This window comes from Sorghum bicolor, chromosome 3 (genome assembly GCF_000003195.3).
Source record: "Sorghum bicolor cultivar BTx623 chromosome 3, Sorghum_bicolor_NCBIv3, whole genome shotgun sequence".
In the NCBI taxonomy this organism is placed as follows: domain Eukaryota; kingdom Viridiplantae; phylum Streptophyta; class Magnoliopsida; order Poales; family Poaceae; genus Sorghum; species Sorghum bicolor.
The window spans coordinates 12470416-12484356 of NC_012872.2; the positions used below are offsets into that span (position 1 = coordinate 12470416).

General features: G+C 39.7%; 2 protein-coding genes across 3 annotated transcripts; both read right to left on the reverse strand.

Moving 5' to 3' along the window:
* LOC8074547 (50S ribosomal protein 5, chloroplastic) lies at positions 2004 to 3286 on the reverse strand. The gene is made up of 2 exons (XM_002457613.2): positions 3120 to 3286; positions 2004 to 2492 (listed from the first exon to the last, which is right to left on the reverse strand). Exons 1-2 carry the CDS (start codon positions 3214 to 3216, stop codon positions 2158 to 2160), a joined length of 432 nt encoding a protein of 143 aa, XP_002457658.1. The 5' UTR covers positions 3217 to 3286; the 3' UTR covers positions 2004 to 2157.
* On the reverse strand, positions 4761 to 9969 carry LOC8074548 (putative F-box/kelch-repeat protein At4g22430). 2 transcript variants are annotated; one of them, XM_021455082.1, is made up of 7 exons: positions 9846 to 9969; positions 7812 to 9751; positions 6942 to 7016; positions 6157 to 6296; positions 5986 to 6057; positions 5314 to 5438; positions 4761 to 5071 (listed from the first exon to the last, which is right to left on the reverse strand). In XM_021455082.1, the coding sequence occupies exon 2, from the start codon at positions 9734 to 9736 to the stop codon at positions 8558 to 8560; it is 1179 nt and encodes a 392-aa protein (XP_021310757.1). In that variant the 5' UTR covers positions 9737 to 9751; positions 9846 to 9969; the 3' UTR covers positions 4761 to 5071; positions 5314 to 5438; positions 5986 to 6057; positions 6157 to 6296; positions 6942 to 7016; positions 7812 to 8557. The 2 variants fall into 2 exon arrangements, with proteins under 2 accessions (XP_021310757.1, XP_002457660.2); XM_002457615.2 differs by having other exon boundaries at positions 5314 to 6057.

The window sequence follows — 13941 nt, forward strand, 5'->3', positions numbered from 1 at the left end:
CGGTCTGACGCTTCTTCACTGGTGGAAATGAAGCTGCTTTCGCTTTCCTCTCTGCACTTAGTTAGGTTTCAGTGATTTTGCTTTACTAGCAAAAAAAAAATAATTCTTTTCTTTCCTTCAATTCTTTAAAAGTTCAATCAGAAGTTAACATTTGGAATCAGCAACTGAATTGCCTCGCGGGGAGTGTATTAAATGTGTACAAGTTTGTTGCAGATGATGGGCAGGATTAGGAAAGATAGATGATAGAAATATTGCAAGGAAAGTGATGGATCGATCATAAGGCCAAAGACCTATGCCGTGTCGAAGTGTCGAGCATTCCATACTTTAACCACATGTGTTTTGTCAAAAAACAAGCTACACTTGATAGTGTCGGTGTCTAGTAGCCAAGCGCCAGGCGAGTCATTTTCAGGTAACGTATCGGATAGCCTTGCCTTTAGTGAGCCACTGAACCTCACTTTCTGGTAGTAGCTGAACAGACTTATGCATCTTCCACAGCAAAGGCCAAAGGGAACTCATTTACCCCTGCAACAATCAGTGTCATTTGAAATTATCTGTCAGTATATCGGGATTGATGGCGATGATTGTTCCTTTCCTCACCACACCAGGCTGGACCTGAGTCGGCTATCAGATACTCAGATGATACTGGCGATGATGAAATGGTGTGGGTAATAAAGCGGCAAAGCAGAACCGTACCGGAGATGTGAGCTACACTAATCAGTAACCGGCACATGAGCAAAAAAAGCGGTTCCTACAATGCCTCCTTGTCCTTGATGGCTTTTCTGTTTTCACCCACAAGAACCCTGGCCATGATCCGGGGGGCACCAAGGGGAAGAGAGCCTGAGTAGACCGGTGGCGCAATCCGTTGCTGTTCATCTTTTCACTTTGCTGCCCTGAGTAGCCAAGCAGACGAAGTATCTGATTCTCCTTCATCTAAAAAAATAAGACCGACAGCCTCTTGTCTTCTAAGTTTGAGCCAACCAGGCAAATTTTCCTGTTTGCTGGTTTGAAATGTTATGACTGTACTGTTCGCTCATTTATTGTGAGAGAAAAACATTGCTGGTTGGTAGAAAAAAGCAGGACTTATAAGACAAGCGAATGGAGCCTAACCGGTATATGCTAGGGGACGCTTAATAGATTACAGGTGGTGATGGTCGAACTGAGATAACATCAGTTTCAAATAGACTATTTATAAATTCCATTTGCATTTCAAGATTATGGTTGCAAGAAAAGGGGGAAATATGCGAAGTATTGAACCATTTGGAGCATATGATGATTGTTCTTTTCTTGAGTATCAAGCACCATAAAGAGAAGCGTGGGGGCATTGTCACATACCATGTAACATGTACTGCAGCCAACTGAGTAAGCAAACAAAGATGCCTTTGATCAACTTTGCACAGCAGTGGAGAGCTCCAACCTTTGCGAGGCTTATAGACTGTTGGAAAATGGTCGGCACTGCAGCTTTCTTTCCTTTTTTTTTTGTGGTTACTACTACTACTACGACACTTCTTATATAATCTTTCAGAAGTTCAGTACAGGTAATGCACAGTATGCTATTTCATTGTGTATCTGACTAGAATTAAACAAATTCTGAAATTGCAAGGACATCACGGTTAACATCTGCACTACATAGGACCCAGAACATCATTTGGAGCAACATCAGCTGTTTTTCAAGGCTGATGTACAGACTGTATGACATATGCAGGGAGCTGGGAAAAGTTGCTGATGAGCAGTGACTTCTTATCCTAAAATGATGAGGCCGTGGAGTAAGAACTAACTGCAAATCTGATGGCAGGCAATATTCAAGCCTTCGAGGATCATCTACAGAAGATATTTAACATAATTCATAGTTGGCCTTCCAATGGTATTTAACATAATTCATGATGTTTGACAGGGTTCAGCTACAGAAGATACTTATGCAGCATAGATTAATATATAGTGCTAGTCCTGAACCAAAGCTAAAGCACATCAATCATATACGGATGCAGGGAGAAAATTCAGACACATTGAGTAGGCTAGACTGTAAGAAGATTCAATTACGTGAAAAACAGAATTACATTTTGTAGGTATCGTGTCTCAGATTCTGAACAGAAAAATTGGTACACTGGGCAACCACAACACAAAGAGCCAAGGCAGAGTGCCGGTCAACATTGATGCTGTTCATACATTCTTGAGCTTCTTCATCTTGGACGGAGGCCACCTGCCCTTCTTCCTAAGCTTCCTCTTGCGGAGAAGCCGCTTGCGCCGCTGCCTCAGTTTCTTGGCAAGCTTCATCCGCGCCCTCTGCTCCATGATCATCTTCTGCTTCGACTCGAGCGGCATGTCCTCGATCTTGGTCACCGGTTTCGGCTCTTCTGGCTGCTCCGCACCAGCCTCAGAACCGTCTGCCGTGGCATGGACAAGAACCGGCCTCTTCTCGGCGAAAGAAGCACAAGTAGCAGTCACATTCAGAGGGCTCTGTAGGGAGGACAGGTTCTTGCATTGCAGCCTTGAGGCTGCAACAACAGTAATAACAAAAAGGCAAACCACTTAATAGGATCTGGTGCACAGTAATTCACACATTTCAATTCTGAACTCACATGGGCCTAATGAAGTTATGGGTTCATGACACGAAGGTTGCAATATAATAGAAAAAGAAGTTAAAGCTTATATGAGTGTAATCATGACGCTCCAGGAAATGCAGTGTGCCTTGGGCATATGCTTAACTGTAGCAGCTAGCAAGCAAAGTGCGCCTAAGCACTTTGTTCCTTATTAAATCTTACAGTAGGCATTAAATAAAGCAGTGAAGGAGCAAATGATGGTGTCCTAGCGTTCCTGGCCCAATCGATACAGCTCTAGCATATTGGCAGCGTAGAAGAACTTGCTGCACGATTAGTGTTCGAAGAAATCCCCAAACGAGCCAGCAGCATCACAGCAGCGAAGAAACGCTTGAGGCTCGACCCGCGCACAATGAAATCGACCATAAACCTCACATCCGCAGTTCGCTGCGGGGATTGCAGCTGGTAGGGCATGACATCCTTCCCAAGAACCGACCCCAACCAGCCAGCCAGGACAGCAGTACAGAGGGGAGTTGGACTCGAACAAGACGACGGGGATCGAGGATGGGCGTCAGCGGAGCTTACCTGGGTAGGAGACATTGGCGGCAGTGGAGAGAGCTCGGGAGCGTGGAGCAGCGGGGGAGACGAGGAAGGAGACGGTCGGGGAGAGGAGGAGCGCCATTGGTGGGTGTGGCCTTCTTGGCCCTCCTTGGGTGCTGTTGCTGGCTGCGCCTGCGAGCGGGAGGGATAATAACCGGATAAGCCTTCGAGGGCAGAGAATGCTCACCGTCCGATCGACACTCAACGGTCAGATTTTGGTCATGCACTCATGTTTGGCAAATGCTGAGTCTGTCACCACTCACGACTCACGACTCATGAGCATGTCCCACGTGACATAACGGAAGCGCAAATATGTATAAAAAATATAAAAATTTATTTATGATACTAATTCCTTGTTTAGTTTTCACCCAAAAAATTTTCAACTTATCTCATCTAAATGTTTGGACACATACATAAAGTGTTAAATATAAATAAAAAAAATAACTAATTGTAAAGTTTGTATGTATTTTGCGAAACGAATCTTTTAAAGCTAATTAGTTCATAATTGAATAGTAATTACTGTAGTTACAAATATATTATAGTACCCAAAAGCTTTTTTTTTTGCGAACTAAACAAGGCCTAAATAAAACACTATTAAATCTATTTGGCATAGGAAGCACGTATATTCAAAGTATGTAAAAGGGAACCTGGTTTAGTCAGGCACTGAGGCACCACTTGCTTTACAGTTACAGGTCACTGCGGAGTGCTGGTCGTATCACTTCGGCCACACACTGATCGGGTTGGGGAGAGCAAACAGCGGGAGCTTATGGATCTCGCTCGCCGTCAACGTGCAGGACTCCACGGATAGGGAGCGCAGGTTCTGCGGTGGTTTCCGGTGGTGCATGGAGGCCAAAGTTGGACACGTTCAACGACACCAGCACCAGCACGGTCAGGCCTGTCAACAGATGTAACTATTGAAACGAGAACAGTTGTATAGGCCGTGTTTAGTTTCTGAAGAGAAAAATTTCGTGACACTATAATAATTTTGTTTGCTTGTGATAATTATTGTCTAACCATAGACTAACTAGACTCAAAAGATTATCTCATAAATTCCAACCAAGGCCTTGTTTAGTTCCCAAAAAAATTTGTAAAAAGTTTCAGATTTCTCATCACATCGAATCTTACGGCACATGCATGGAGCACTAAATAAAAATAAAAATAATAACTAATTACACAGTTTATCTATAATTTGCGAGACGAATCTTTTGAGCCTAGTTAGAACATGATTGGACAATATTTGTCAAATGCAAACGAAAGTGGTACTATTCCTATTTTGCAGAAAAAATTGGAAGTAAACAAGGTCCAAACTGTACAATTATTTTTTATTTTTATCTATATTTAATACTCCATACATGCGTCTAAAGATTCGATGTGACTGGAAATCTTAAAATATTTTAGGTTTTAGAGTGGAAGTAAACAAGGCCTAACTATTAAAACGAGAACAATGTCCTGAGAAATGCACATGGAGAGAACGAAGAAGATGTAACAGAGACCAGCTCTAGGGTTTTGTCAGTGAGGTTTCCATTTTGAGATAGGTGGGAAGAAAACTCTTGAGTGACGTAGAGCTTTCAAGTCCTTAACGTTCTTCACACCGTAATCAACCAGACCTCAAGGGACTGAAGATTGTTGAAAACTGAAATAGCGGTTCAATCTTTAAAATGCAGTGAGATTCCTTATTTACAAGTGGAAAGAAATTTCACTGATATAAATAAGGCAATGCTCCTACAAGATGATCACAAAGAATTGAGATGCACTCCATCAAGGTAGTACGTATGCACCAAGAGAAGCTGCTGCCTTTTTTTAGAGCTAACATGGTAGTCTTCTTGGATAGGATAGTCTTTTGACTTTTGAGTATGCATAGTTACATCTGAAGCAGTTCATGCCAGAATCAATTATTCGAGCTCCAAATAGGTCAAGGTGCGTCAATCCAGTAAGACCTGCACTGACCAAATGGTCTTAATTAATGCCATAATGTAACTTACTGTGCAAAAATATTGCCTATTGACTATTGACACTGGAAAACGCAGCTACGATACAATTTACATGTGAAACAAAACACCAGAAGTGACAATAAGCTAATCAGAGAAATGGCACAAACATTACAGTTACAAGTGATAATAATATGCTTGTGTTTAAACAACAACAATCACAATATATCCATCTAATACGAGAAGCATACTTGCAAGAGATGCTAAACCAGTATTTGTGATTTGGCGATTGTCAAGATTAAGAGGCTTCATTGAGCTCAAGCCAGAGATCTTCTTCAAACCAATGCGTAACCAATGTAAAAGAGAGATTGATGATCTGCAAATAACGTAGAGTGGCAGAAATAGAAAAATTAAGAACTTACTTTAAGACAATATGAACTACGATATATTTGCAACAATTTAAAATCATCCTAGTATTACAGTCCACCCTAGTGTAATAACAATTTAAAATAGGGAATTGGCAATAAGTGTATGAATAAGGAACATCTATTGAGAACACATGTTGATTTCATCAAGGCTATGCAACAATGCCAGGGAGGTGGCAGCCATCATAATCTATATGAGGTGGTGCATCATGAGTTCATCCCATGAATTTTAGTGGAATCACCCATCCCTCATGCAGTCATGCTTATACAAACTGCTAGTTTGAGGGATGAGGTGGTGGAGAATCAGCCCATTATATTCCATAAGAAGAAACCAAACAAAAAGGTGTCGGAGAAAATGACAGACCCACCCATCCCCCAAACCAAACACACACTAAATAAACAAGCGGTTACACAATCTGAGCTGGTCCAACAGTATGGATTAACAAGAAAAAAAAATAAATTGTCAATAATACTAGCATTTGTGCAGGCATTTTAAACCAGAGAGATGACGAAGTCCATTGCTCCCAACTTCAGTGTCTGAAAGCTCCAGGCTTTTTAGCTGCATGAGGCCTATATCACATCAAGATGCAAAGATAGATTAAAAGATGCTTTGAGACAGCAAAAAAAAAACAGATTATAGTATCTAATAGGACCTGATTGGTTACTCACATTAACTTGCGTAGCATATATATCCTATGCAGCACACCCAATCCTGGATTAGCCAATGCAGTTTGGTGTTGTTTGGTTCAGCAACATAGGGATTTGTATAGTACTGTGCACATGATTGGTTGCCTGCATAACCAGATAGTCTGCACAGGGGTGTGCAAATGTGTATGTTTGGTTATAGCTGTGTAATCACCTCTGTGTAATGAGCTCATGTGTAACAATTTGATACTCAGAACTCTATTCTCAGCTCTTATTTTCACCATACGCGTGTAATCATCACAGCTATCACATTTGAGAGTATAAATGTTGTAAATTAGAGGCATGCAAAATACAGTAGACAAGACTATGCTAAATACGTTCCTCTGACGCCTCGACAGGATGAAGCAACTGCAGATAGTGAAATATACATATAGTGCAGCTCTGTAATGGCAGATGGAAAATTGAAACTTAAAACATTTGTGTATTGCAGGTCATTAGTCATTAATATCCAAGCTGACATATAAAAGATTGCACTTAGGATTTGTTAGCCAGCAATATTTTTTTTAACCATAATCAGCAGATAACATCTCTGATGTCTTAATTAGTCCAAAAATGCACACCTTATTGACCACTGATGTTATCTCCACAGGTTTCATTCATACGATTACAAACTCGCATATAAAAATCATAACCAGAAGAACTTCCCGTTACAGTTTCAGAAATTGTTTAATAATTTATGTGGCATGACAAACGTTAAGATAATACAAATAAATGAAGCTGCAAGAAAAGATATTAATCAACAATCTAACCTTCCTCAGCATGTCCACCTTTGTGCAGCTCATTCAGTCAGTGACACCCAGATTGGTAATGGTTCTGAAATACGTCTGCAGTTTGTGTCAAGAATCCATGATGTTAATCTATTTATAACACATTGCAGATAAAGCATCATTTTAAAAAGTTGTTTAGCCTTTTCTTTATACCAGGCAACTATAAATGAAGCTTTCTTTTAAGCATGCTACCTACAAAAGCAGTCAGTGCTTAAGGCAAGCAGATACAATTTGAAATAAAAAACATACATAATCAAGAAGAAATCAGGTTTCATGGCACACCATCCATCACAACTAATTTATAAAATTAAATGTCGGCACAACAAGACAAAGAAATCTAACTACTAGACTAAAGTTCCAAAGACTAATAAAAAATGCTATTTGCTTGCAGTGTCAATGTCCAACATAGTAACTAAAAAGCAGCAGCCGCATTACCACATTGAATATTAAACAAAGAATGTATATAACAGATCTATAAAGATTAATCAAAAGCTCCATGCTTAGATCTGAAGTCAGGCTCATGATATAGGACGTCTAGAAAAAACTAAGAAAACAAGCAGATCTTAATAATCTAATTAACAAGAAAACCAAAAATGACACAGCACACGTAAGAGTGTCCAGTGCTTATCTAAAACTACTAAGCAGACATATGAACTAACAGAAGGCCTACTGTCTGTCTGTCTCCATCAATCACATCGAACTAAAACAATGATATACCAGATCTAAAAACTAACCAAAAGCACCAGATGTATGAACTAAAAGCAACATCCAGATCCAGATCCAATAAAAAACATGTAACTAAAAGCAGAATGAAATAGCTGTAGATCTAAAATTTGGAACAACTCATTTTACCTGGAAAATTTGCAGTCCCAAGCAAATGTGGTGGCTGACACATCGCCGGTGTGCTGGTTGACCTCATACCAGGACAGAATAGGGTTGTAAAAGAAGAATTAGGTTCCAGGATCGCTTCATCTGGCAGACCATTATCGTCTTCATCGATGGAAAGGGGAGCTTGTGGAAGACAGAGATGGCAAATGAGAGGGATGGGGGAAGTGAGAGATAAAGACGGTACAGCTCATGGATAAGAGAATGGGTGGAGTCCTGGACTAGATGGAAAGCAGCATTTCCCGCAGGCGATTGTATTCCCAGGTCTGGTAGAACCTGTATCAAATATTCCTTCTAATCCCATTCCCAACCATACTCAGGAAACCTTTGATGTTACAGCAAGCCTTCCATTTGAAAGTGATTCATACGTGCACCATTTAAAAGTTGCAACATATGTAAGATGATTTTACTTGCTCAGCAGAAATAAATACACGACCAAAGAAACTAAATTCAAAGTAAATAGTTGCTCATAAGTAGTCACCAAATAAAGTGTGAGTCACAGAACTTCTCAACAGAAGTGCAAATTGTTCAACTTGGACACAACTAGCATCCATAACGGTACACTTCATAAATGTCTTAACAGGCTTGCAATACCAATTGGATCAAAAGCATGATAAGAAATACATCATAGTGCGGACAGAACATTTTACCCGAGTCTACTAGAATTTAACAAAGCTGCTAGTAACTCATACATAGAGCAGATACTCCCAGTGCTAATTTGTGAGAGCCGGGGATTCTGAGAAACAGGGAACATAATGAACAAAACGGAGCGGCTTTTTCAGAACATCGAAAGTGGTAATAACACTCACTTCCTTATGGTCCATGTCATATGCTATCAGATTACTCCTCAGGGACTGAAAAAAGACCACATTACGATCTTGATGAATGCCAACGATGAAGTGCAAAATGTCCCTAGTATAGTGTCCAAAGATCTTCAGGGCGCTTACAGTGTCCTTCAACACCCATTGTGTATCATAATCCTGAAGAACCCAGATGCACAGTTCGCACCTGTCTTTTTTATCATCAAACATTTCCTGAGTCATGTAATGCAGGCACCCTTGGGACTGGCCTAAATAACAATACCGGTGCCTCCCATCAGCCACACCTGGCACTGTGATCACCCTTCTTGCCTTTCCTTGCACATCTACAGCAACTATCTGATGTTGATATGAGTCCCCAACTATGAAATGCAGGAAGCCATTAACAAAGGCACACTCAGGTTCCTTACGAGATACTATGCTCCGATGATGCCACTCTGCCAATGGTCCTTGATTTTCTTGAGAGCCAATTTGGTTGCCACTCCAGGTCCCAGTTTCAGATGAGTAAACATGCAGCGACACCAACATCTCGCCCGGCACATATATCTGGAACTGGACCAAGTGGAAGTGAGAGGATATGGCCTGATCGAAAGCTAAATAGGTGCAGGTTGTCAGATCCAGAGAGCCACAAGTCGGCACGGCTGCCCATCTCTTAGTGGTCGGGTTGCAGACAACATAGCCCACTGCATCAGAATACGGCGGCTCCTGGTGGTTCTTGAAGAGGATAAGACCGTTGCAGGAGTCCAGGAAGCCAAGGTTGTGGAACTGGAATCCAGGCCGTTCTTTCAGGAAGGAGAAGGCAGGGTCGATGTCTGGAGGCACGGACCTCGCTGTCAGATCGATGAAACTGAAACTGACATCGATAAGGTCCTCTGGCACCATGAAGAAGAGTCCTTGCATTGCTTGGGGGAGCTTCTTCCGGTGGTGAGGGTCCGCAATGAGGTCGCGCCAGGCCTTGGAGACGCACTTGAACCGGCAGACGGACTTTGCAGGGACGCGGGAGAGGATCTCCACCAGGGGGTCGTCGGGGAGGGCGGCCACTGCCACCGCGCCCTCGTTCTTGGAGCAGTCCATGCCACTGAGAGTGATCTGCGGAGTGGGGGTCGAGATGGAAATGTCAGTGAATGCGAGAGAGAGAGAGAGAGAGAGAGCAGCGGCAACAGGGAGGAGAAGGGAGCTTTACCAGCCGCCGGAGATGGCCAGGACCGACGGCGCCGACGCGGGGCGGTGCGGGGGAAGCCAAAATCGAGCGAGTTGGGGAAAGTTCTGAACCCTAGAAGAACGACACTAGTGTTGTGCGGCGGCCGTGGCAATTTGTGAAAATCGATTTGGAAAAAGTCTACTTTACATCCTCAACTTTCACGAAAGTCTGATTTTCATCCCTAAACTCTAAAACATGACAAAATATATCCATCAACTTTTAAAACCGTGCACATTACATCCTTGACCTGGTTTTAAAAGCGGTTTATCTTTTTCTTTTTATTTATTTTGGCTGAAATTTTTGAAAAATCACAGTAAATCACATAAAAATCATAAAATAGAAAACTCAATTTTGTTGGACTTCAGATCAGTAGATTTACACATTGAATATATAATATAGTATGTTCTAGTATACTTTTTTTATGCATCTTTAGATCTATGTTTTTCTGTAATTAATTAGACTAATTATAGCTACATTTTCTATGGTCCAATTGTGATGAAATTTTTATGGTGAGCTAATTATTCTATATTTGAGTTATAGTAAAAATTTTATACTCATTGAATCACGTATTACTTAGTTATAGATTTATTTAGGTTTATGCTTGTTAAATTATAATAAATCTATAACTAAGTTATACATGATCTAATGAGTATGAAATTTTTACCATAGTTTAAACATATAATAATTAGTTTAACATAAAAAATTCACCACAATTGGACCATACAAACTGTAGCTATGAATTATTCTTATTAATTATAGAAAAACACAAATCTAAAGCTACAATAAAAATTTTGTACTAAAGTATACTATATTATATGTTCACTATGTAGATCTACTTATCTGGAGTCCAACAAAATCAGATTTACTATTTTATAAATTTTATGTGTTTTACTATAATTTTACTAATATTTAACCAAAACAAATAAAAATGAAAAAGACAAAACTGTCTTTAAAACTGCTCATAACCATATCAGGGACGTAATATGTATGGTTTCAAAAACTGAGGGATGTATTTTACCCGATTTTGAAGTTCAGGGACGAAAAACAGACTTTTGTAAAAGTTGAGGGACCTAAAGTGGACTTCTTCCAGTCGATTTTGGGCTGGCCCTTGCGTCTCTGTAAATGGGCCCAATTTTGTGCTGCCCGCGCCGCGTCCGTTTGTCGGAATCGTCGGATCGTGAGGAGCCGCCGCGCCGCGCCGCCGTGCCCCTCGCTGTGCCGCGCGCCGCTGCCGTGGTGAGCACCAGATCCAGGCCTTGTTTAGTTTACGAGGGACACTGTAGCATTTTTGTTTGTTTGTGGTAATTATTATTTAATTATAGACTAACTAGACTCAAAAGATTTGTCTCGTCAATTCTGACCAAACTGTGCAATTAATTTTTATTTTTGTCTATATTTAATACTCCATACATACATCTAAAGATTCGATGTGATGGAAAATCTTGAAAAATTTTAGGTTTTTGGTGGAAGTAAACAAGGCCCCAGGTGTGCCTCCCCCAAGTGCGCTTCTTCTCAGTGACGATTGCTGAACAAAGAGCGAGCCTTTCACAAAGTCTCTGTCGCGTGATGAGCATCCACAGGTATGCCCTTACCTTTTTCCTTCACACAGGCCTGCCTCTGCATATTTTACATGACCATATTGTCATAATTTATTAGTTCCAAATCATGTGTTTTATTCTGAAAATGATAGATTTAATCATTTGTTCTTTTCCATAGCGCTGGTGTTCTGTACTGAAAATTTCAAGATGATTTGTTTGAGCATCTGTATTGCGCAACAGTTTTGGAAAACAGTTCGTAAACTGCAATTTGGAGTACGATGCATTCAGTTTGTTTGGGACATGTGACTCGGTTAATAGCTAGAACTGTGCTTCTGATTATTTCATGGATTACGCGAGATAAAAAAGACAAACTCTACTACAGTCTATAGGCATTAAGCAGGGCAGTGCCGAGCGTTCTGCTATATCGCTTGTTGTTCCAAGTGTTACATAGTAGATTTGTATTCCTGAACACGCGTGACCTAGGTGAACACAAGCACCTCACCAGACAATTTTGCTGTTTATTTATCAAAGAGAAAATATTTTAGCATATGGAAAATATATATATTACCACTTGCCTTATTCTTTGTATTTACTTTGTGCTGACCCTAGTATTTTGAGCAAGTTGACAGTATTCACTACTAGAAACACAACCTTTGCCGACAGGGAAGTATAATAGCCGACGGGTAGTTGGCCAAACCGTGAATGGCCAACAGTGAATATGTGATCGACGGTTATAAGGTCCACCGTCACTCATGTGTAGGATAGCCGACGGTACAACCTATTCCTGAGGGTTAGATATCAACCCGTCAGGAACTACACTAGAATGCCGACAGAGAAATATAATAGCCAACGGTCTGGGTGACACCGTCGGCTTTTATGTCCAATAGCCGACGGTACACACTATTCCCAAGCGTTAGATGCCGACCAGTCGGGCACTATACTAAAAGGCTGAGAGGGAAGTATATTAGCCGACGGTCTTAGTGACACCGTTGGGCTTTGTATCAAATCGTCGACAGTACACACTATTTCCGAGGGTTACATGTCGACCCATCGCGCACTGCACTAGAAGGCCGAGAGGCCAAATAAATTGACAACGGTTTTTAGTGACACCGTCGTTAATTGTATCAAATAGCCGATGGTACACACTATTCCCGAGCGTTAGATGTCGCCCCGTCGAGCACTACACTAGAATGCCGAGAGGGCAAGGTTATTTGCCAACGGTCTCAGTGACACCGTCAGTCTTTGCATTGAATAGTCGACTCTACAAACAATTGCCAACGGTTTTAGTGGCACCGTCAGCCTTTATATTTCAATATTCAAATATAGTTTTGCATGAAAAGATGATTTCAAATCAAAATGTTGTAAATTATAGAGTTTCATAACTTTTAAAGATCTATAATATTTATTTTGGTTATTTTTCATTAGAGGTCATTTGAAAAATCAAATTTCAAATTAGATAAATTCAAACGACGTTTTCCTTACCAAAATAAATTCAAATAAAAAAGTTGTCAACTGCAAAATGCAATAATTTGAGAAGATCTACAAAGTTTATTTTGGTCATTTGTTCATCTGATATGGTGGTTGTAACATTGTTCACAAATTTTATATATCTCTCTTGTAGTTTCATAAACTACAAGAGAGATATCTAAGATTTCTGAACAATATTACGTTCACTTTGTCGTATGAAAAAATGATCAATACAAAAATTATAGATCTTGATGAGTTATGCAACTTTTATGTTCATGACTTCTTCGGTCAAAATTTTTTGATGTTTGAACATGTTGTTCAAAGTTTTCATTTTTTATATTCAAAATTTGTAATGTACACAAGAAAATATGACAAAAAGAATATCGGTAAGAACACAATATATTGATAGACAATGATTTTAGAAAAATTTAGAAAAAAAACCATCACATTTGGAGTTAGTATGAGAGAGAAAGACTAGTTACAAGTTTTAGCCATAGATTAAAAAAATAAATTGTTGTTCTTCAATAATGTGAAATTAAATTTGGAGCAACAATTTGGAGAATTAAGGAGTTCAAATAGAAAAGTTCTTAACAACAAAGACTCATAACTTTTTGATATCTACAAATTTTATTTTGGTCATTTCTCCATCCGAGACCGTTTTGAAAAATTCTATTCTTAGTGCCTAATTTATAATATTGTGAGTGCACAATACAATTATTTTGTTTATTATAATTTCTCTCTTATACCGTGCGTTGTCCTTAGAGAACTTGCATGTGCTTTAAAAGATAATACTTACCATAGGCCTAAATTTTGATATTTGAATAAATTTAAACATAATTTTTAGTGACATCATAATTGTAAACTTCTAAATTTCTGCAATTATTGTTTGGTTTCCAGTATTTTTTATGAAAATTTTAATAACATGGAAGAACATTACGTGAGAATAAATGCTAATTTGTTTCTAGTATTTTTTTGTTATCTTAATAAAGAAAGAAACAACATGGACAAACATTATGTTCAAATAAGTAAAAAAAAGTGCAAAAAGTTCAAAAATACCTTGCAGCAATGGTGAC

What these genes read in the sequence shown, in the direction of transcription:
- LOC8074548 (XM_021455082.1), bottom strand. Translation starts at nt 9,736, where the DNA reads ATGGACTGCTCCAAGAACGAGGGCGCGGTGGCAGTGGCCGCCCTCCCC.
- LOC8074547 (XM_002457613.2), bottom strand. Translation starts at nt 3,216, where the DNA reads ATGGCGCTCCTCCTCTCCCCGACCGTCTCCTTCCTCGTCTCCCCCGCT. An exon ending in CGCCAATGTCTCCTACCCAG is followed by an intron (nt 2,493 to 3,119) that starts GTAAGCTCCGCT and finishes CTGTTGTTGCAG; the next exon opens with CCTCAAGGCTGCAATGCAAG.